This window comes from Heterodontus francisci, chromosome 13 (assembly GCF_036365525.1).
Source record: "Heterodontus francisci isolate sHetFra1 chromosome 13, sHetFra1.hap1, whole genome shotgun sequence".
Taxonomy (NCBI): Eukaryota; Metazoa; Chordata; class Chondrichthyes; order Heterodontiformes; family Heterodontidae; genus Heterodontus; species Heterodontus francisci.
Window position 1 is genome coordinate 18,651,798 of NC_090383.1, and position 20,731 is coordinate 18,672,528.

The 20,731-nt window shown below is 44.7% G+C and overlaps 1 protein-coding gene across 11 annotated transcripts in view; it reads left to right on the plus strand.

The window, feature by feature from the left end:
• The window catches only part of LOC137376257 (nesprin-1-like), a 500,292-nt gene that overhangs the window by 291,747 nt on the left and 187,814 nt on the right, over positions 1-20,731 (plus strand). For all 11 annotated transcript variants that reach the window (XM_068044441.1, XM_068044433.1, XM_068044435.1 and 8 more), the window contains 4 exons: positions 6,962-7,114; positions 9,011-9,193; positions 16,838-16,975; positions 19,102-19,287. In XM_068044441.1, the coding sequence (XP_067900542.1) occupies positions 6,962-7,114; positions 9,011-9,193; positions 16,838-16,975; positions 19,102-19,287 (660 nt within the window). The remainder of the gene's footprint in view (positions 1-6,961; positions 7,115-9,010; positions 9,194-16,837; positions 16,976-19,101; positions 19,288-20,731) is intronic.

The following is a 20,731-nucleotide window of genomic DNA, read 5'->3' on the forward strand; positions in this document are numbered from 1 at the left end:
AACCAAAGAGTCCACGTTGAACATAAAGGACTGTAATTATAATCCCGAGATTGCCTCAAATTTTTCCCCTTTATTCTTTTCTACTTTTTCTGTCTCTACCTGCGTGGGTGTTTATCGCGCATGAATGCTAGTGTGGGTGCGTTGCATATTTGTAGTCGTTAGCTAGATTAGAGTTTAAGATTAATAAACTTCTTCCACTTTCTTGTTTACATCTAAGAAAACGTGTCTTGATTTATTTCTTTGCCTTACAATTGGAGCAGTGAACAAGGATTCACTAAGGGGGATCTAAAAACACGGTGTTTTTAAAATTAAACCCTGTTAGTTAAGGCTGAGAGGGAACCCTTAGACCCCTTCTCACCTGGTCATAACAGAAATTTGGGGGCTACTGTCCTGGATTTTACCCACCGAAAAATTAGATAAATTGGAAGTGGGAAGCCAAATTGTTCCCATTCAAAAAGGAGCACGATTTCAATGCAGGTTTTCTTGTGGTTGTGTGTGATCGAATACTAACATATCTGCAACTGAAGCTAGTAGCTCCCAAGCCAGGGTGAAGTAATTTGGGATAAGTTAAAAGCACTGTTTATGGAGGAGTTGAGGAAAATGCTGAACAGTGTGGGATCACAGTACGTGGCAAGGCTAGGAAGTCTGAACGCCGAAGACTAGTGGCCAGCCATTTTCCCTTGAATCTGAAGATGCAGAAACAGGGTTAGAAGCAGACTCTGACAGCAAAGATACAATCAGAACAGAGGAAACTTGAATTTGAGGAAAGGGAAAAGGAGAGAGAGAGAGGCAGGAGAGGGAGAAAGAAAGAACCTTCCAGAAAGAATGCGAAGAAAGAGAGCTGAAGCAGCTTGAGTTAACTAGGAAGCGACAGAATAACCCTAGTGAAAGCAAGGCCAATATGGAGGAGTGTAATTCAGGGCTGGGTACAAAATTGTTAAAGCTAGCTCAACTAATCCCAGAATTCAATAAGGAGGGTGTAGAAGAATTTTGTGTCTTTTGAGAAATGGCTAGCTGAGACCTGGCCTCTTCTATATTACAAAGCAAGCTAACCAGAAAAAACCATGAGGTTTATTCCCTGTTGCCAGATGAGAGTTCATCAAATTATGAACTGACAAAAAATGCTATTCTTGGGCGTATGAATTAGTATCCGAAGCCTATCGCCAAAAGTTTAAAACCCTCAAGAAGCAAGCTAATCAAACTTAACTGGAGTTTGAAAGAAGTAAGCATTTGGCTTTTAACCAGTGGCTGAGGGCTCTTAAAGTACAGCTCAGCTATGAGACTCTCAAAAAAGTAATTCTGTTAGAGGAATTTAAACACTCTCTCCCACTCTCCATAAAGACTCATGTAGAGGAGCAGCAGGTCCAGGGAGCCCGGCAAGCAGGCGTTCTGGCCGATGAGTTTGCTTTAATTTATAAGTTGGTTTCCCAGGGGAGAACGTTTCCTAATCACCCCCAGAAATCTGAAAAGGACAAAGGGTGGGAAGGTGATAGGAGCCAAGCAGTCCTGGGAGAGAAAGAAAAGCAGAAGAGGAGATACAGGGGGCCCTCCTCTAGCCAAAATGGAAGGTGCTGTGAGCAGTAAGAGTGAGACCCACAGATCTTTTTGCTTCCATTGTAATAAGGCAGGTCATTTAAAAGTTGACTGCTGGAAATTAAAGGGAAAACTGGTAAGGTTAATCAGGGCACACCCGCTCAGTGAAAAAGTGAACCTGATGGAAAGCACAGCAGAACATGCTGTGGCTTTAACTGCAGTAAGAGAGAGAGCCTGGATGTCTACCGCTGCAAGTGCAGGAAAATGTAATAGGGTTATCCAGGGCTTTGTGTCTGAAGGGAGAGTAACCCCGTACCTTTAAGTGGGGCAAGCAAACCCATAGTAATTCTCAGGGACACAGTGGCCACGAGATCCCTTTTACTGGGAAAAGGCCTGACCTTTCCCCCAGAGAATGAAGTGAACACCAGAATGGCGGTGAATGGTATTGGAGGGCAGTGTATGCCTGTACCTGTACACCAGGCGCACCCAGAGTGCAACCTAGTTTCGGGACTGGTGACCATAGGGATTGTCCCTAGTTTGCCTGTGGACAGGGTTGACCTGCTCCTGGGTAATGATCTGGTGAGAGTGAAGGTGGTAGCGCCCCCAGTAGTGAAAGAAAGACCGCAGGCGGTCAGAGAGACAGGGCAGTGGCAGGAGGCGGTCCCCTGCAGCTTCCCTGAATATGTAGTGGGTCAAGCCATGATCAAATCCAGCTCCCCCAGAGGATACTGAATTAGCATTGCAGGCAGATGACCAGGTCTGTCTGTCTGAGACTTTCTTTGGAAAATTAGGAGACCCAGGGAATTAATTAAATGGATTTTCTCTAGGTGAGGCTCAGCGAGCCGACCCAGTATTGCGAGAGTTAGCACAGGCTGCCCAGTCGGAAAGTGAAGCAGAGGGAATCCCTGATTACTACTATTTAAAGAATGAGGTACTGATGAGATGAGGAAATGGAGTTCTCCTCACAAACCTGAGAGCAAGGAGTGGACAGTAGTTGACCAGTTAGTGGTGCCGCAGAGGTACAAGAGAGAAATAGTAAGAAGGGCCCACGAGACTACAGTGGCTGTACATGCTGGTATACGAAAGACTTAAGCCTCCATAAGACAGCAGTTTAACTGGCCAAAACTCCACAAGGGTGTGGCGGAGTACTGCAGGAGTTGCCACATGTGCGAGGTTGAGGGGAAACCCCAGCCCACAGTGAATCCTGCACCCCTAAGTCCCCTAAGTGTTAGGAGGACCCTTCAGCAGAGGACTTGTGAACTGTAAAGGACCCCTGCTGAGAACACAAGGGGACAGGCAGGCACAAGGCTGGTAAAAGGTTAGGAAGGGAAGGGGAAAAAGCGACCAAGGAGGTCCGGGAGGAATCCCGGATGAAAACCCTTACTGTCCGGTCAGCCAAACCTGAAAAATTTGAAAAATTACACCCCACATCCTCCTATGTAAATGCAGACACTAGAAGTACCCCATCAGCGTTGCTAACGGCATTTACAGGAACCTGCAGAGACAAAGAAAGACCTCTAGGGGGAAGATAAACTGTGAGGGTGATGCCTCACCTAGTTGAAGTGCCACATGGGGAGTGCAGTAGCATCTGCACAAATACCTGCAGGCAGGAGTGTCCCAGAGGACAAAGAGGAAATTAGCAAAGAATCCTCCCCCACAGTCAGAAAAAAAGCGAACAACCAATCCCCTGAAGTCAAAAGCCTTTGCATGACTCAGCAAAGCACTGAAAGAGAGTTTAGGATAGACCCGCCCACTACTGACTCTCCTGAAAAAACTTTTTCCAACTCTGGGCTAATTAAACCTAAACATCTCAAAGACCCTAGGCTGCCATGGAAATGGACAAACTGAATAAAAACTTCCCCAAAGAGCCACATGTTTACTGGGATGCCAAAAAGGGGGCAATTAAAGCAACACTGGTACCAAGAAAAGCCAGGCTGTAATAAGTTTTAGGATTTATGAATGAATGAGAGAAATGCATGTTTTTTTTCTGTACCTTATATTTTCTCTCGACCCTTTTAATGAAATGCGCTTTTTTCAAATCGTATTTCATTCCACTGGGTGTGGAGGTGTCATGCAGGCTCCCACCTGCCAAGAAGGAGACACATTGGTTTTGTCATATGAACATTGATTTTGAATTGTTGCTGGAATGAGGAAATGACTTGTTGAACAGATCGGCTGGAGCAAACATTTGCCTACGAACAGACGGTGGTTGTGTAGACAAAGGTCACATTCAACCCACAATGCATGTTGATCACCGGACAGTGAGTGGGTGGGGAAATACGTTCCAGGGCCTGCTGGGGTGATGCAAACCATGGGCTAGGACTGGTTGGACCAACTGGTCACGTGACTAACTGACTGTTACAGGGTATTTTGAACTAGCCACAGAGTTTGAATTCAGAAAGACTGTTTGCTCCTGGACTGAGAAGATCTCTCCTGTCTGCTCCCATCTCTTTCTCACAAGTCTCTGAATCCACTGAAGACACATGAACCCAAAGAGAGAAAAGTCTTCTACAATGAACAGGTTTAAGAAGAATACTGGGCCCCAACAAAAACCAAGATCTACCTACAATCAAGGACTCGACAGTGAGGTCGTGGAATCGTAACAAAAACTCTTCCGATATTGCCACAGACCTTTCCACTTTATTTTTCTACTGTTCTTTTCTGTCTCTAGTTGCATGTGTTTATTGTGAATGCATGCTAGTGTGGGCGTGTCGTGTATCCATAGTTGTCAACCGAATTAGCGTTTAAGTTTAATAAATTTCAACCTTTCTTCTTTAAACCTAAGCAAATCTGTGCTGGTTTCTTTGCCTTATAATTGGAAAGCGGTGAACGAGGATTCACCAAGGGGGGGCTAAAAACACTGTTAAAATTAAACCCTGTTACTGTAAGACCAGGTGAAGGCTGAGAGGGATCCCGAGACACCTTTCTCCCCTGGTCATAACAATTATGAAGTACTAATGATGTCTCCTCCAGCAGTAGTAGGGAAGCTTTATTAGATGGTGGTGAATGCACGCTGCCCACCAACACCTTCTGAAGGGCAACTACGGATGGACAAGGCAACTGGCTTCTAATGTAATAAATACACTTCAGCCATTACCTTTTTTTAAAACATAGAAAATAGGAGCAGAAGTAGGCCATTCGGCCCTTTGAGCCTGCTCCGCCATTCATTATGATCATGGCTGCTCATCCAATTCAGTAGCCTGTTCCTGCTTTCGCCCCATACCCTTTGATCCCTTTAGACCCAAGAGCTATATCTAACTCCTTCTAAAACATACAATGTTTTGGCCTCAACGGCTTTCTGTGGTAGCGAATTCCACAGGCTCACCACTCTCTGGGTGAAGAGATTTCTCCTCATCTTAGTCCTGAAAGATTTACCCCGTATCCTTAGACTATGACCCCACCACCATCGGGAACATCCTTCCTGCATCTACCCTGTCAAGTTCTGATTTAAAACACACTTTTTAAAAAATAAATTGAAATAAGCAATTATTTTATATTTTATTTTCCACGCTTGGATTTCCACTCCTTCTCTACGGAGAGTGCAGGTCACACAGTTCTAGATTGGCCATCAGAGTTGAGTAATACATGGGGGCCAGTTTATCTCCCAGGTGCCCTGGCCAGGACTTGCCGGCTCACCCTGGTTAAAACCCAACTGTGTCATGTCAAGGTTTGATTTTGTGTCTCTTGGTCGACAGCTCTAAGTGCTCCAGCCTACACCTTTATGGGACACCAGAATATTTGTCCCAAGGCTACTGTCACTTAGACTCAAGTGTCTTGCATCCACTTCTCGATTAACTGGGACAAACTGGTATGATATTGACCGGAGTTTTACCCCCTGCAGAGAGATGTGTAGTCCTGACTATCTTACTCTTTTTATTCATTTAAGGGATGTGAGCATCGCTGGCAAGACCAGCATTTGTTGCCCATCCCTAATTGCCCTTGAGAAGGAGGTGGTGAACCACCTTCTTGAACCCCTGCCGTCCATGTGGTGTAGGTACACCCACAGTGCTGTTAGGAAGAGGGTTCCAGGTTTTTGACCCAGCGACAGTGAAGGAACGGCGATATAGTTCCATGTCAGGATGGTGTGTGACTTGGAGGGGAACTTACAGATGGTGGTTTTCCCATGGGTCTGCTGCCTGTGACCTTCTAGGTGGTACAGGTTGTGGGTTTGGAAGGTCCTGTCGAAGGAGGCGTGGTGAATTGCTGCAGCGCATCTCATAGATGGTACACACTGCTGCCACTGTGTGCTGGTAGTGGAGGAAGTGAATGTTTAAGGTGGTTGATGGAGTGCTACTCAAGCGGGCTGCTTTGTCCTTAGGATAGGGATAAACAGGAAGCTGTTTATTACAGCAAGGAATTTATCATATTTCACCGAAACCTGAAGTGCACAAAGGGATAAAATTGGGGCAAACTGGATGACAGTGGGTGGATATCAACAGAGCAGAGCAAAGGGGACTTCTTTGATTTCAGTACATAATGCATTTTGCGAGGAAGAATGAAGAGAGGCAGTATAAACTAAATGGTACAAATTTTAAGGGGGTGCAGGAATAAACGGACCTGGGGGTTCACATACTCAGAACTTTGGAGAACTTGACAAGGCAGTTTAACAAAAAAGTATACGGAATCCTGGACTTTATAAATAGAGGCATAGAGTACAAAAGCAAGGAACTTAATGCTAAACCTTTATAAATCCCAGGTTGGGCCTCAGTGGGAGTGCTGTGTCCAATTCTGGCCACCACAGGTTAGGAAGGATGTCAAGACCTTGGAGATGATGTAGAGGAAATTTAGTAGAATGTATCAGGGATGAGGAAATTCATGGAGTGACTATAGAAACTGGGATTGTTGTCCTTACGTCGGAGATTTATTAGAGGTGTTCAAAATTATGGAAGGTTTTGATACAGTAAATAAGGAAGAACTGTTTCCAGTGGCAGGAGGGTTGGTAACCAGAGGACACAAATTTAAGATAATTGGCAAAAGAGATGGAGGGGAGATGAGAACTTTTTTCGTGCAGCAAATTGTGATGATTTGGAATGCACTGCCTGAAAGGGTGGAGGAAACAGATTTAATAGTAACTTTCAAAAGAGAATTGAATAAATACTTGAAAAGGAGAAATTTTGCAGGGCTGTGGGGAAAGGGCCTGGGGACGTGGGGCTAATTGGACAGCTCTCTCAAAGATCCAGCACAGGCACAATCGGTCGACTGGCCGCCTCCTGTGTTGTAATATTCTATGGTGCTGAGAGGCAAAGCAAACAGTCATCTTATGAAGCAAGTTTCTGCCATTTGTTTTCACCACCAACACCCTATTGCCAGAACTCCTCCCAGAAAAGAACGGACATGATTTTCAGTTGTAAAAGGGAAGAATAGTTTAGACTTTGTTGATTATGAGCTGTGACTCTCCGTTGTTACTTTTGATGCGCTCGCTTTTTAGGTGAACATGAAAGAAGGAGAAGCTCAGCAAATGCAGGCGGTGACTCTGGACTTCAACTGCCGGATGCAGCAGATCTCCGATGAACTTCATGACATTTCCAGAAAACTGAAAGAGAAAGGAACCGATATTGTACAAGCCAAGATTGAGCATAAGGTGAGGGAGAAGAACGATAGCCAGTTTATTGCATTCAATGTTGGAGACATTTTGCTGTCTTCCGTTCACAGCACCTTTCAATGAATAGCATCTACATCTACATACACAAGAAAGTTTGATGAATGTTCTCTAAGCCACACAGCCTGTGTTGTCTTGCTCTCTCACCTTCAACACAAGGAGACTTTACTGTCATTCACCATAACAGAATGGGCGCAAGAAGGAAAGACCTTTTAGTTTATACATCACCTAATCAGATCTCTCAAACATCCCAAAGTGTTTCAAATGGAGCAAATGGCTCAAAGTTTAGTCACTGTCATTGCATGCACAAATGCTGCAGCCAGTTTGCACACAGCAAGGTCCCACAAACTGTTGTCAGACAGGTGAGGAGTTAAACCACTTTGACTGGCGTTGTTGGTTGAGGGAGGATTGTTGGCTGTATTCTGTTCTCTAAATAGGGCCACAGGTTCTTTAGGTATTAGCCTGAGTCACCACAGCAGGCGAATAGGACCATAGTTTAGACTCTCATCCAAGAGTCGGCACCTTCGACAGTGCATTGCTGCCTTAGAGCTGAGAGTGTCAACATAGATTATATGTTCAAGGCGCTGTTGTGGGTCCTGAACCCATGGGCTTCTGACACAGAGGCAAGAGTGCTTCATGCTTCCAGTTTTACAAAATATTTATTTTACAGATGGTCTCTCTCGCAATTTTCCCCTTCTTAAAAGTCGCAGTGGATATTTGGGAAGTTTCAGCATTCAGTGGAACATCATTCTACTGAGAGACCTTTATTTTGACTTCCCAAGAAGGAAGTGAGTTATCAGAAAATCACACGATAATTCCGGTGAGAAAGGCTATTTGGCCCATTGCAGAAAGTCCCTTTAGTGCAGCATCCAATTGGTTCTTAAATTATTCCAACGTTTTTGCTTTCAGCACTCTATGTTGAGTCTGAAGGAGTAAGTATTACAGAATATGCCATGAAGAAAAGGCAATAGTTCTCTAAAGGAGCAGCTGTTTGTTCTCTCATTTATTTCAGAATCATCTATTAATAAAGTGGCCAGTTAGAACTCACCATGTAGCTTGCTACTCCCTACTTAGTTATGGTCCTCCCTCTCTTCTCAACACCACTCCTGTCTTAGTACTACTCCTTGCTTAGCCACATTTTCTAATTTGTCTCCTTCCCAACTCTGACCCCACACTTGACTAATCGATGGTCCTGCTCCTGAGAAGATACCACTTCCTCATCTTTGCCACATGCAACTTTCTGTAGTAATGTCTGATTTATGTCTGTTAATTGAGGGGATAAGTGTTTGAAACCTACCCTAGTTATTCATAGTGATGGTAAAAAAGAAAGCACTTGAATTAGTGCTGCACAAGATGTCCCAAAGTGCTTTACAGCCAGTGAGGTACTTTTGAAATGTAGTCACTGTTATAACGTAGGAAACGTTGCAGCCAGTTGCATACAGCAAGATCCCACAAACAGCAATGAGGTAATGAACAGAGAATCTGTTTTAAAGTGACCTTAGTTGAGGGATAAATGCTGGCAGGAGAGCAAGGAGAACTCACCTACTCTTCTTCAAACCACCTGAGAGGGTAGACAGGGGCTCAGTTTAATGTCTCCTCCGAAAGACGGCATCTCCAAAGTGTCGAACTCGCTCAGTACTGCTATGAGTGTCAGCTAGATTATGTTCTCAAGTCTCTGGAGTGGGTCTTGAACCAAAGCTGAGAGTGCTCCTGACTGAGCCAAGGCTGACACTACTGTTAGAAGAGGCCTGGGGAATAGATTGATGTACACACCCTAAGTTTAATAACTGGGGCCTTGGGGATTTGCATTACATGGAGGAACAATGAACAGACAGTAAGTTTACCTTGGGTTTATTGTAAAGGGATTTGTATTTGCAGAGACTCTGGGACAAGCTTGACAGCTGTAACGTGAAGCTCGTGGAAATGGATGCGACAATGCAGGATTTCACAGAGCAGAACCCTCAACAGAGCAAGTGTCTGACAGACGACATGACGAAGCTGTCCACCCTCTATCAACAGGTTTTCAAGGAGACTGAGTACAGAGCCTCCAAGCTCAACAAGGTAAGTAATGTCAGCTGTGTATGCAGCTCAACATTAGTCCTCACAATGTATGGTGTAGTTTCAGAACATTGCATTGTCCCAGTCCATTTCTGCTTAACTGTTCCCCTGAAATGGAGCTAAAAGGGTTAGTTTATGAGTAGAGGATGCATAGACTAGGCTTGTATTACCGTGAGTGCAGAAATTTAAGAGGTGACTAATACCTGGAATGGACGGGTTGTCTTATGTGGAAAGTTTGGACAGGCTAGGCTTGTGTCCGCTGGAGTTTAAAAGAGGCGACTTGATTGAAACATCCAAGATCTGAGAGGTCTTGACAGGGTGGATATGGAAAGGATGTTTCCCCTTGTGGGAGAATCTAGAATTTGGGGTCACTATTTAAAAATCAGTGGTCGCCCATTTAAGACAGAGATGAGGAGAATTTTTTTCTCTGAGGGTCGTGAGTCTTTGGAACTCTCTTCCTCAAAAAGCAGTGGAAGCAGAGACTTTAAATATTTTTAAGGCAGAGGTGGTTAAATTCTTGATAAGCAAGGGGGGGGGTGGTGAAAGGTTAGCGGGGGTAGGTGGAAATGTGGAGTTGAGGTTGCAGCTGTGATCTTATTGAATGGCGGAGCAGGCTCGAGGGGCCGAGTGACCTACACCTGCTCCTAATTTATATGTTCGGATGTATGCTTGTATGTGATTTAATCGAGGTGTTTAAAAGATGATTAAAAAATTTGATAGGGTAGATAGAGTGAAAGTACTTCCTCTTGTGGGAGAATCCAGAACAAGGGGCCACAACCTTAAAATGCTAAGCCATTCAGAGGTGATGTCAGGAAGCACTTCTTCACACAAAGGGCAGTGGAAATGAAAAACTCACTCCCCCAAAAGCTGTTGAGGCTGGGAGTCAACTGGAAATTTCAAAGTTGAGATTGATAGATTTTTGTTAGGTAAGGGTATTAAAGGATATGGAACCAAAGTGGGTCATTGAAGTTAAGATACAGATCAGTCATGATCTAATTGAATGGCGGAATAGGTTCAAGGGGTTGAATGGCCTTCTGTTCCTTTGATCTCCGTTCCTCAACATCCTGACCTCATGCTCGTTTCACCACCCTGCTCTCTCCTCTTATCCCTCCACAATCAGATTTACATGAACTCCCAGGTTTATGGTCCCGACACCGACAGATCTTCATTGCAGCGAAGCTGCCAAGGATCCACTCATTTTAAGAGATAGATGGAGGCTCCCAATCCCAGCCCCTACTAGCACAGCCTCTGATAATCGGTTCTTCATACGTCTATAAGTGATTCAGTTAAAGCAACACTCCTGCAGATCAAAAACAATGAAGCATAGCAACACTGTGACTGATGCCTTCATTGTGTGGGCCCCTCCTGTTTTCAATGGTAGATTCTCATCGTATACAGGACTGAATGACATTTAACATAGAAACATAGAAAATAGGAGCAGGAGTAAGCTGTTCGGCCTTTTGAGCCTGCTCTGCCATTCATTATGATCATCCAACTCAGTAACCTATTCCGGCCTTCGCCCCATACCCTTTGATTCCTTTAGACCCAAGAGCTACATCTAACTCCTTTTTGAAAACATTCAATGTTTTGGCCTCAACTGCTTTCTGTGGTAGCGAATTCCACAGGCTCACCACTCTCTGGTGAAGAAATTTCTCCTCATCTCAGTCCTGAAAGGTTTACCCCGTATCCTTAGACTATGACCCCTTGTTCTGGACTCCCCCCACCATCGGGAACATCCTTCCTGCATTTACCCTGTCAAGTCCTGTTAGGATTTTATAGGTTTCTGTCAGATCCCCCCTCACTCTTCTGAACTCCCGCGAATATAATCCTAACTGACTCAATCTCTCCTCATATGTCAGTCCCGCCATCCCAGGAATCAGTCTGGTAAACCTTCGCTGCACTCCCTCTATATTAAGAACATCCTTCTTCAGATAAGGAGACCAAAACTGCACACAATATTCCAGGTATGGCCTCGCCAAGGCCCTATATAATTGCAACAAGACATCCTTGCTCCTGTACTCTAATCCTCTCGCTATGAAGGCCAACATACCATTTGCCTTTTTTACCGCCTGTTGCACCTGCATGCTTACCTTCAGCGACTGGTGTACGAGAACACCCAGGTCTCACTGCATATTCCCCTCTCTCAGTTTATAGCCGTTCAGATAATAAGCTGCCTTCCTATTTTTGCTACCAAAGTGGATAACCTCACATTTATCCACATTATACTGCATCTGCTGTACATTTGCCCACTCACTCAACTTGTCCAAATCACCCTGAAGCCTCTCTGCATCCTCCTCACAACTCTCTCCCACCCAGTTTTGTGTCAACTGCTAATTTGGAGATATTACATTTAGTTCCCTCATCTAAATCATTAATATATATTGTGAATAGCTGGGGTCCTAGCTCCGAGCCCTGCGGTACCCCACTAGTCACTGCCTGCCATTCGGAAAAAGACCCATTTATCCCGACTCTTTGTTTCCTGTTTGCCAACCAATTTTCTATCCATCGCAATACACTACCCCCCAATCCCATGAGCTTTAATTTCACACGCTAACCTTTTATGTGGGAGATTGTTGAAAGCCTTCTGAAAGTCCAAATAAACCATATCCACTGGCTCCTCCTCATCAACTCTACTAGTTACATCCTCGAAGAATTCTAGTAGATTTGTCAAGCATGATTTCCCTTTCGTAAATCCATGCTGACTCTGCCCGAATCTACCACTGTTCTCTAAATGCTCTGCTATAAAATCTTTGATAATGGACTCTAGAATTTTCTCCACTACCGTCGTCAGGCTGACTGGTCTATAATTCCCTGCTTTCTCTCTACCTCCCTTTTTAAATAGTGGGGTTACATTAGCTACCCTCCAATCTGTAGGAACTGTTCCAGAGTTTATAGAATCTTGGAAGATGACCACCTATGCATCCACTATTTCTGGGGCCACTTCCTTAAGTACTCTGGGATGCATACCATTAGGACCTGGAGATTTATCGGCCTTCAATCCCATCAATTTCCCCAACACTATTTCTCTACTAATACTGATTTCCTTCAGTTCCTCTCTCTCACTAAGCCCAGTGTTCCCCAACATTTCTGGTATGATATTTGTGTCCTCCTTTGTGAAGACAGAACCAAAGTATGCATTAGTTGGTCAGCCATTTCTTTATTCCCCATAAGTTCCCCTGTTTCTGACTGTAAGGGACCTACATTTGTCTTCACCAATCTTCTTCTCTTGACATACCTATCGAAACATTTACAGTCAGTTTTTATGTTCCCTGCAAGCTTGCTCTCGTACTCTATTTTCCCCTTCTTAATCAATCCCTTGGTCCTCCTTTGCTGAATTCTAGACTGCTCCCAATCCTCAGGTCTGTTGTTTTTTCTGGCAAATTTATATGCCTCTTCCTTGGATTAATGCTATCTCTAATTTCCCTTGTAAGCCAGGTTTTGGCTACCTTTCCCGTTTTACTTTTGCGCCAGACAGGGAGAAACAATTATTGCAGTTCATCCATGCGCTCCTTAAATGTTTGCCATTGCCTATCCACCGTCATCCCTTTAAGTAACGTTTCCCAATCCGTCATAGTCAACTCGCGCCTCATATCTTCGTAGTTTCCTTTACTAAGCTTCAGGACCTGAGTCTCAATCAGCTATTTCACTCTCCACCTTGATGAAGAATTCTATCATCTTATGGTCGTTCATCTCCAAGGGGTCTCGCACCACTAGATTGTCAGTTATTCCTATCTCATTACACAATACCCAGTCTAGGATGGCCTGTTCTCTAGTTGGTTCCTCAACATATTGGTCCAGAAAACCATCTTGTATACACTCCAAGAATTCCTCCTCTATGGTATTGTGACTAATTTGACTTGCCCAATCTATATGCAGATTTACGTCACCCATAATACAGATGTTCCTTTATCGCATGCGTCTCTAATTTCCTGGTTAATGCCATTCCCAACATCACCAATACGGTTTGAGGGTCTATATACAACCCCCACTAACGATTATTTCCCCTTAGTGTTTCTCAGCTCTACCCATACAGATTCCACATCGTCAGAGCTAATATCCTTCCTCACTATTGCGTTAATTTTCTCTTTAACCAGCAACAGGATTAAGGAAAATCCCAAGGCTTTTTATACATATATAAAGAGCAAGAGGGTAACCAGGGAAAGGGTTGGCCCACTCAAGGACAGAGATGGGAATCTATGTGTGGAGCCAGAGGAAATGGGTGAAGTGTTAAATGAGTACTTTGCATCAGTATTCACCAAGGAGAAGGACTTGGTGGATGATGAGCCTGGGGAAGGGAGTGCAGATAGTCTCAGTCATCTCATTATCAAAAAGGAGGAGGTGTTGGGTGTCTTGCAAAGCATTAAGGTAGATAAGTCCCCAGGGCCTGATGGGATCTACCCTAGAATACTGAGGGAGGCAAGGGAAGAAATTGCTGGGGCCTTGACAGAAATTTTTGCATCCTCATTGGCTACAGGTGAGGTCCCAGAGGACTGGAGAATAGCCAATGTTGTTCCTTTGTTTAAGAAGGGTGGTAAGGATAATCCAGGAAATTATAGGCCGGTGAGCCTTATGTCAGTGGTAGGGAAACTATTAGAGAGGATTCTTCGGGACAGGATTTACTCCCATTTGGAAACGGACGAACTTATTAGCGAGAGACAGCATGGTTTTGTGAAGGGGAGGTCGTGTCTTACTAATTTGATTGAGTTTTTTGAGGAAGTGACGAAGATGATTGATGAGGGAAGGGCGGTGGATGTTATCTATATGGACTTTAGTAAAGCCTTTGACAAGGTCCCGCATGGCAGACTGGTGCAAAAGGTGAATTCACACGGGATCAGAGGTGAGCTGGCAAGATGGATACAGAACTGGCTCAGTCACAGAAGACAGAGGGTAACAGTGGATGGGTGTTTTTCTGAATGGAGGGATGTGACTAGTGGTGTTCCGCAGGGATCAGTACTGGGACCTTTTCTGTTTGTAGTATATATAAATGATTTGGAGGAAAATGTAGCTGGTCTGATTAGTAAGTTTGCGGACGACACAAAGGTTGGTGGAGTTGCGGATAATGATGAGGATTGTCAGAGGATACAGCAGGATATAGTTCAGTTGGAGACTTGGGCGGAGAAATGGCAGATGGAGTTTAATCCGGACAAATGTGAGGTAATGCATTTTGGAAGGTCTAATGCAGGTGGGAGGTATACAGTAAATGGCAGAACCCTTAGGAGTATTGACAGGCAGAGAGATCTAGGCGTACAGGTCCACAGGTCACTGAAAGTGGCAACGCAGGTGGATAAGGTAGTCAAGGAGGCATACGGCATGCTTGCCTTCATCGGTCGGGGCATAGAGTATAAAAATTGGCAAGTCATGTTGCAGCTGTACAGAACCTTAGTTAGGCCACACTTAGAATATTGCGTGCAATTATGGTCGCCACACTACCAGAAGGACGTGGAGGCTTTGGAGAGGGTACAGAGGAGCTTTACCAGGATGTTGCCTGGTCTGGAGGGCATTAGCTATGAGGAGAGGTTGGAAAAACTCGGATTGTTTTCACTTGGACGACGGAGGTAGAGAGGCGACATGATAGAGGTTTACAAAGTTATGAGCGGCATGGACAGAGTGGATAGTCAGAAGCTTTTTCCCAGGGTGGAAGAGTCAGTTACTAGGGGACATAGGTTTAAGGTGCGAGGGGCAAAGTTTAGAGGGGATGTGCGAGGCAAGTGTTTTACACAGAGGGTGGTGAGTGCCTGGAACTTGCTGCCAGGGGAGGTGGCGGAAGCAGATACGATAACGACGTTTAAGAGACATCTTGACAAATATATGAATAGGAAGGGAATAGAGGGATATGGGCCCCTGAAGTGCAGAAGGTGTTAGTTTCGGCCGGCATCAAGATCGGCGCAGGCTTGGAGGGCCGAATGGCCTGTTCCTGTCCTGTACTGTTCTTTGTTCAATGCAACTCTACCGCCTTTTGCTTTTTGTCTGTCCTTCCTAAATACTGAATATCCCTGGATGTTCATTTCCTATCCCTGGTCACCTTGCAGCCATGTCTCCATAATCCCGACTATGTCATACCCGTTTACATCTATTTGCGCGATTAATTCATCCACTTTATTGCGAATGCTCTGCGCGTTAAGGCACAAAGCCTTAAGGCTTGTCTTTTTAACATTACTTGTCCCCTTCCCACTATTTTTCATTGTGGCCCTGTTTGATTGTGGCCCTTGATTTCTCTGCCTCTCACTTTTCTTATTCCCCTTACTGTCTTTTGTTTTTGTCTTTGATCCCCCCCCCCTCCTCTGACTCCTTGCAAAGGTTCCCATCCCCCTGTCATTTTAGTTTAAGCCCTCCCCAACCACTCTAGCAATAGTCCCCCTAGGACATCAGTCCCGGTCCTGCCCAAGGGTAACCTGTCCAGTTTAAAGTAGATTGCAAAGATCCATTAAAAGTATGCCGTAAAGATCAGTTAAAGGTTCATTGTAAAATCAGTTTAATTTGGTAGCACCACCGAGTCAGAAGGTTGAGGGTTTAAGGCCCACCTCAGGATTCAAGCCCATAATCTTCACTGACAATGCTAAGGTGCAGTACTGAGGGAGCGCTGCACTGTCAGAGATGCTGACTTTTGAATGAGGTGTTAAACCTGTCTGCGCTATAAGATGGATGTTAAGGATCTCATGGTGCTATTTGAAGAAGAGCAGGGTGGACTCTGAGTGCTTGGTCAGCACCATCACCAAGTTACATTCACAAAACACATTTAAAGTCTGATGGTGCTTCACTGAAGGGGACATGAGGAGTGGATTCTGAGTTGTAGTGGGAGAGTCAAGACAGGTGATCAAAGTTGGTTGTAAAAAATGATTCTTTAATGGTGGAGCGGTAGGAAGGCAGATGGGCTTAAGGAATCCTTTCAGATAATAGGGTAGGACGGTTTAAGACTTTGCTTACAACTGGCGCAGGAGGAATGAAGGGTGCAGGAGTGGACATCCAGCTAGAGGGGGTTGCAGAGGAGGTGTGGGCTGGGCTGGCGTCCTGGGAGGATTTGAGGATCAGGACAAGGATCGGGCAGGATATGAGCAACTGAGTTTTGGATGTGTTGTGCTTGCTGAAAGTTGAAGGTTGGAAACTGGTAAGGAGGAATGAAGTATTGAGTATGGATAAAGGGTCTGTGAGGCTGAGATGGGAGAGGCTGGTGATGTTGCTGAGGTGGAAGTTAGCGTCCTTGTTAGTGGATAGGATGAGCCAACACTAGTGTCTAGGCTCAGACATGGCACAGTGCTTGAGGGCCCCAGGAACTCCTGTGAGCAGACTCAAGTGAGGAGTTAACATCTTCAGCAGCGGAGGAGAGAAGAAGCGTAGAAAGTTCCCAGCCAAAACAGGATATGGGAAATCTTTTCCCAAATTGTTTGACAATTTGTCTAGTCGCTTCCAGTCATACACAGCTCGATCTCTCCAGCTTCTCCTTGCAATCTCCCATCCTTACAAAACTCCAACTCATACAAACTTAGTCACTTGAATCCTATCCTGAATGAATTACCATGCATCCGTCTCCTCTGTGTGTTGGAGTGGGCGTGTTTTTTGTTGGTGTGTTTGTGTGCTCTGTTGGTATGTGTGAGTGTGTTGGTTCTGTTCTAATCTACCCTTCTCCTTCTCTCCTGTTGACCGCCACAGGCTGCTTCACAGTTGGAGGAGTTCCATGAAATGCTTGACTTTGTGCTGAAGTGGGTGGAGAAAGCGAAGAATCTCGGGTACAGTGCCATCAGTTGGCATTCTGCAGCTCAGCTCAACGACCAGCTGATGACCTACCAGGTAGTTCACAAACTCTTTTTAACCTGCTGTCTAAAACTATTAGCACAAGTTAGTACTTATCTACTGAACTGTCAGCAACTCCTGATGTTCCACCAGGAATCCGTCAAAGTAATAAACTGATATGGTCCATGAGAATGGACAATTAATCCCACCCGACAGAAGACTGATTTCACTTTGCACTTCCCCTGTCTGGGTTTTTGCATGGGCTGTTGTAAAATCATAAAACATTGGATATAGTGCAACAAATATCCCATTCTCACTTAAGAAATACTTATAGAATCCTAGGGGGAGAAATTTGTTCAGGTAGCGCTGTTTGTAGCACATCGATTCCCCTGGGATAGGCAGCACTGCGGGCTGCTGCCTGTCAGGCACTCTTCAATTATATCAATGATGTACGCCGCACAGGCCCCTTGCAGCACGGGGAATGCATAGCCCCACTTCAAACTGCACCATGCAAACAAATTTCTGCACTGTAGAATCATACAGCATATTCAGCCCATCAACATGGTGCTGGCTCTTTGAAAGAGTTAATCAATTAGTCCTGTTCCCTGGGCTTTCCCCACAGCCCTGCAAATGTTTCCTTTTTGAGTATTTATCAAATTTCCTTTTGAAAATTACCATTTAATCTGCTTCCACCATCCTTGCAGGCAGTGCATTCCAGATCATCACAACACCCCTCTGATTCTTATTCCAATTATCTTTTCTGTGTCCTCTGATTACTGACACTTCTGCCAGTGGAAACGGTTTCTCCTCATCTACTCTATCAACAGCTCCCTCATAATTTAGAACACTTCTATTAAATCTCCCCTTGACCTTCTCTGCTCTAAGGAGAACAATCCCAACTTCTCTAGTCTCTCCCCAGAATGGAAGTCCCTCATCCCTAGTATCACAGATGAGGGTCTTCCGGAGTCTGAAGCAACTAAACTGTCTGGAAATTTTGAAGGTGTAAACCAAGCATCCATTTAGAGTGCAGTTTATACCTGAATGAGTAGAGAGTGGCTTTGCATGATACAAATAGAAGGCCCCAATTTTGCAAAGTCAGCTCATTTGCATAGCTTTGAGCGCAGATTGGAAGACTGCATGCAAATCGAAGTTAAAGGGATAGAGACAGTTAAAAGGGAATGTTTGAATGGGGTGCAGGGGAGGCGAATAATATCTTTGGGAGGTTCAGAAGAAACCTCAACCCAGAAACAGCCTCTGGCTGAAGAGGAGGAAGACGTAAGAGGCAAACAAGAAAGGAGAAGAAATGGAAAATGCCATCATGAGCCTACAGGCTGATAAGGGAGCCACCCAACAACTCTGCTCTCAGGTGGAGGTGTTGCTGTATGAAGTGCTTGTGACAGGAGTTTGCCCCCCTCCATGGCACCACCCTCACGCGACAGCATCGCATATGCGCCCTATGAGGTGGGTCCAGGTTTTAGAGCTCAGCTGGCAATTATCTCCCCTGTATGTGCCAGCTCTGCCGCATCAGGTGCCCTTGAAACAGATGACACAGCCTTGCTGATCCACTGTGGATAGTTTCTGTCAGGTAGATGTGCCAGTGCCTGCAGCTTTGGTTGCTGGGTTGAGCCGATCAGGGTAAAGCTGGCTGTAGATCACCCTAATTTTGTTGGATCCTCCAGTGCAGTACTGAGGGAGAGCTGCACTGTGGAAGGTACCATCAGTTGGATTGGATGTTAAATCAAGGTGGATGTAACAGATCCTATGGTATTTTTGAAGAACAGCAGGGAGTTCTCCCCAGTGTCCTGGCCAATATTTATCCCTTGACCAACTAAACATGATCTGGCCATTTTTTGCCTTGTTTGTGGGACCTTGCAGTGCACAAATTTGCTGCTGCGATTCCTACATTACAATAGTGACTGCACTTCAAAAAGTACATAACTGACTGTAAAGCACTTTGGGACATCCTGACTGAGGTCATGAAAGGTACTGTATAAATGCAGTCTTTCTTTTCACATCCAATGTTTAACTCTTCACTCCTCCCAGCTGCTGTTTGTGGGATCTTGCTGTGCACATTTACCTACATAATGAAGCTAATTACATTTAAGAAGTGACGAATTGTTGTAGGATGCTCTGGGATGTCCTAAAGTCCCATATCAATCCTGAGTCTTTTCTGCCCCTTGTAGGCAACACTGCGCGAATCTGAGGAAATCCAGAGTGACCTGCAGGCCATGAGCGAGAAGCTGGACAGCGTCAGTGATGTGTATCAGACGGGTGCAATGTCTCAGCGCGTGAGCAATCTCCGCCAACAGACAGAAGAGCTGCAGCAACTCATGCGAACCCGACTACAAAGCCTGCAAGATGCAGCCAAGGTAAACCAGCTTTACATAAAGCTCATCCACTGTCTATTCTTACTGAGACAGGTGGCAAAATTAGAGCGGGAGTGAAAAAGAGCAGAATGCAGCTTCCACAGAGCCTGGTGCTGAACACACAACACAGCGGTGTTGCTGATTGATATCAATGGATGGCCGAGATACCTACATTTGTGTCAGAAAGTTGATTTAGATTCCCACACAAAAAATTGTGAATTCTTTGTGAAAGAGATCACAATTAATTTAAAACTTGAGGCTGTAATCCATGTGATGGGCTACATAGAATATACAGCACAGAAACAGGCTATTCAGCCCAACAGGTCTATGCCAGTGCTTATGCCCCACGTGAGTCTCTTCCCACCCTACTTTGCCATCGGGGTATGTTGATGGTGTTAGTCTCTGTCCAGATGAATTTCACCCTGCCACCTTGCAGGACTTTCCACTCCACCCTCTGGTCAGAACTACCAAACCAATTTGATATATTAAAGTAGAATTTGATGTGGTTTTTATGCAGAGGTCTGAGGTCAGTGTGTTTACTCCTTTGTACACATTATCCTTTATGAAAGAGTAGGCTGAGGGGTGACTGAATAGAGGTCATTAAAATTATGAAAGAGGATTGATGGAGTAGATGGAGAGAAGATGTTTCCACTGGGAGGGAGTCCAAAACTATGGGCTATAAATATAAGATGGTCACTAATAAATCTGATAAGGAATTCAGGCGACACTTGTTTAACCAGAGGGTGCTAAGAATGTGGAACTTCCTACCACATGGAGTAGTCGAGGCGAATAGCATAGATGCATTTAAGGGGAAGTGAGATAAGTACATAAGGGAGATAGAGGAATGGGCTGATAGGGTGAGATGCAGTAAGGTGGGAGGAGGCTTGTGTGGACCGTAGCATGGAGCTGTTGGGCCGAATGGCCTGTTTCTGTCCTGTAATTGTAGTATAAGGGTCTGAAAGGGTTAATCTTGAGAGTGTGTAAAAAAATACAGCCCTCCATGATGATGTAAGAGATCATGTGGGAGAGACTTGAGAACAGTTACAACGTGGCCTTTGAAGGCGCCACATAGGCTAGTGTGGAATGTATATCGTTCTTATGAAATTAAGATTAATATTTAAATACTACAGCCGAAGAACCTCTCCGGCTAGACTCAATACGGTGGCAGCATAAAGAACCAAATGTACAACAGTAATTTGTATGTAATTTCACTAAGCACACCAAGTTCAAAGACAGTAAAAGTCTCATTTCCACCTTTTATAATCATATCCGATACACAGTCATCCTGAAATAACAATGGCATGAGGATAAGGTTGTACCGAAATGTAGGTGCCTTGATGATATAAAATCACAGCCTTCAAATGTTTTACAATTAAAACCAGTATTCTGAGAGTCATTCATTGTTTTACCGTTTCTGGCAACCAATTCTTAGAAAATAAATCAGCCA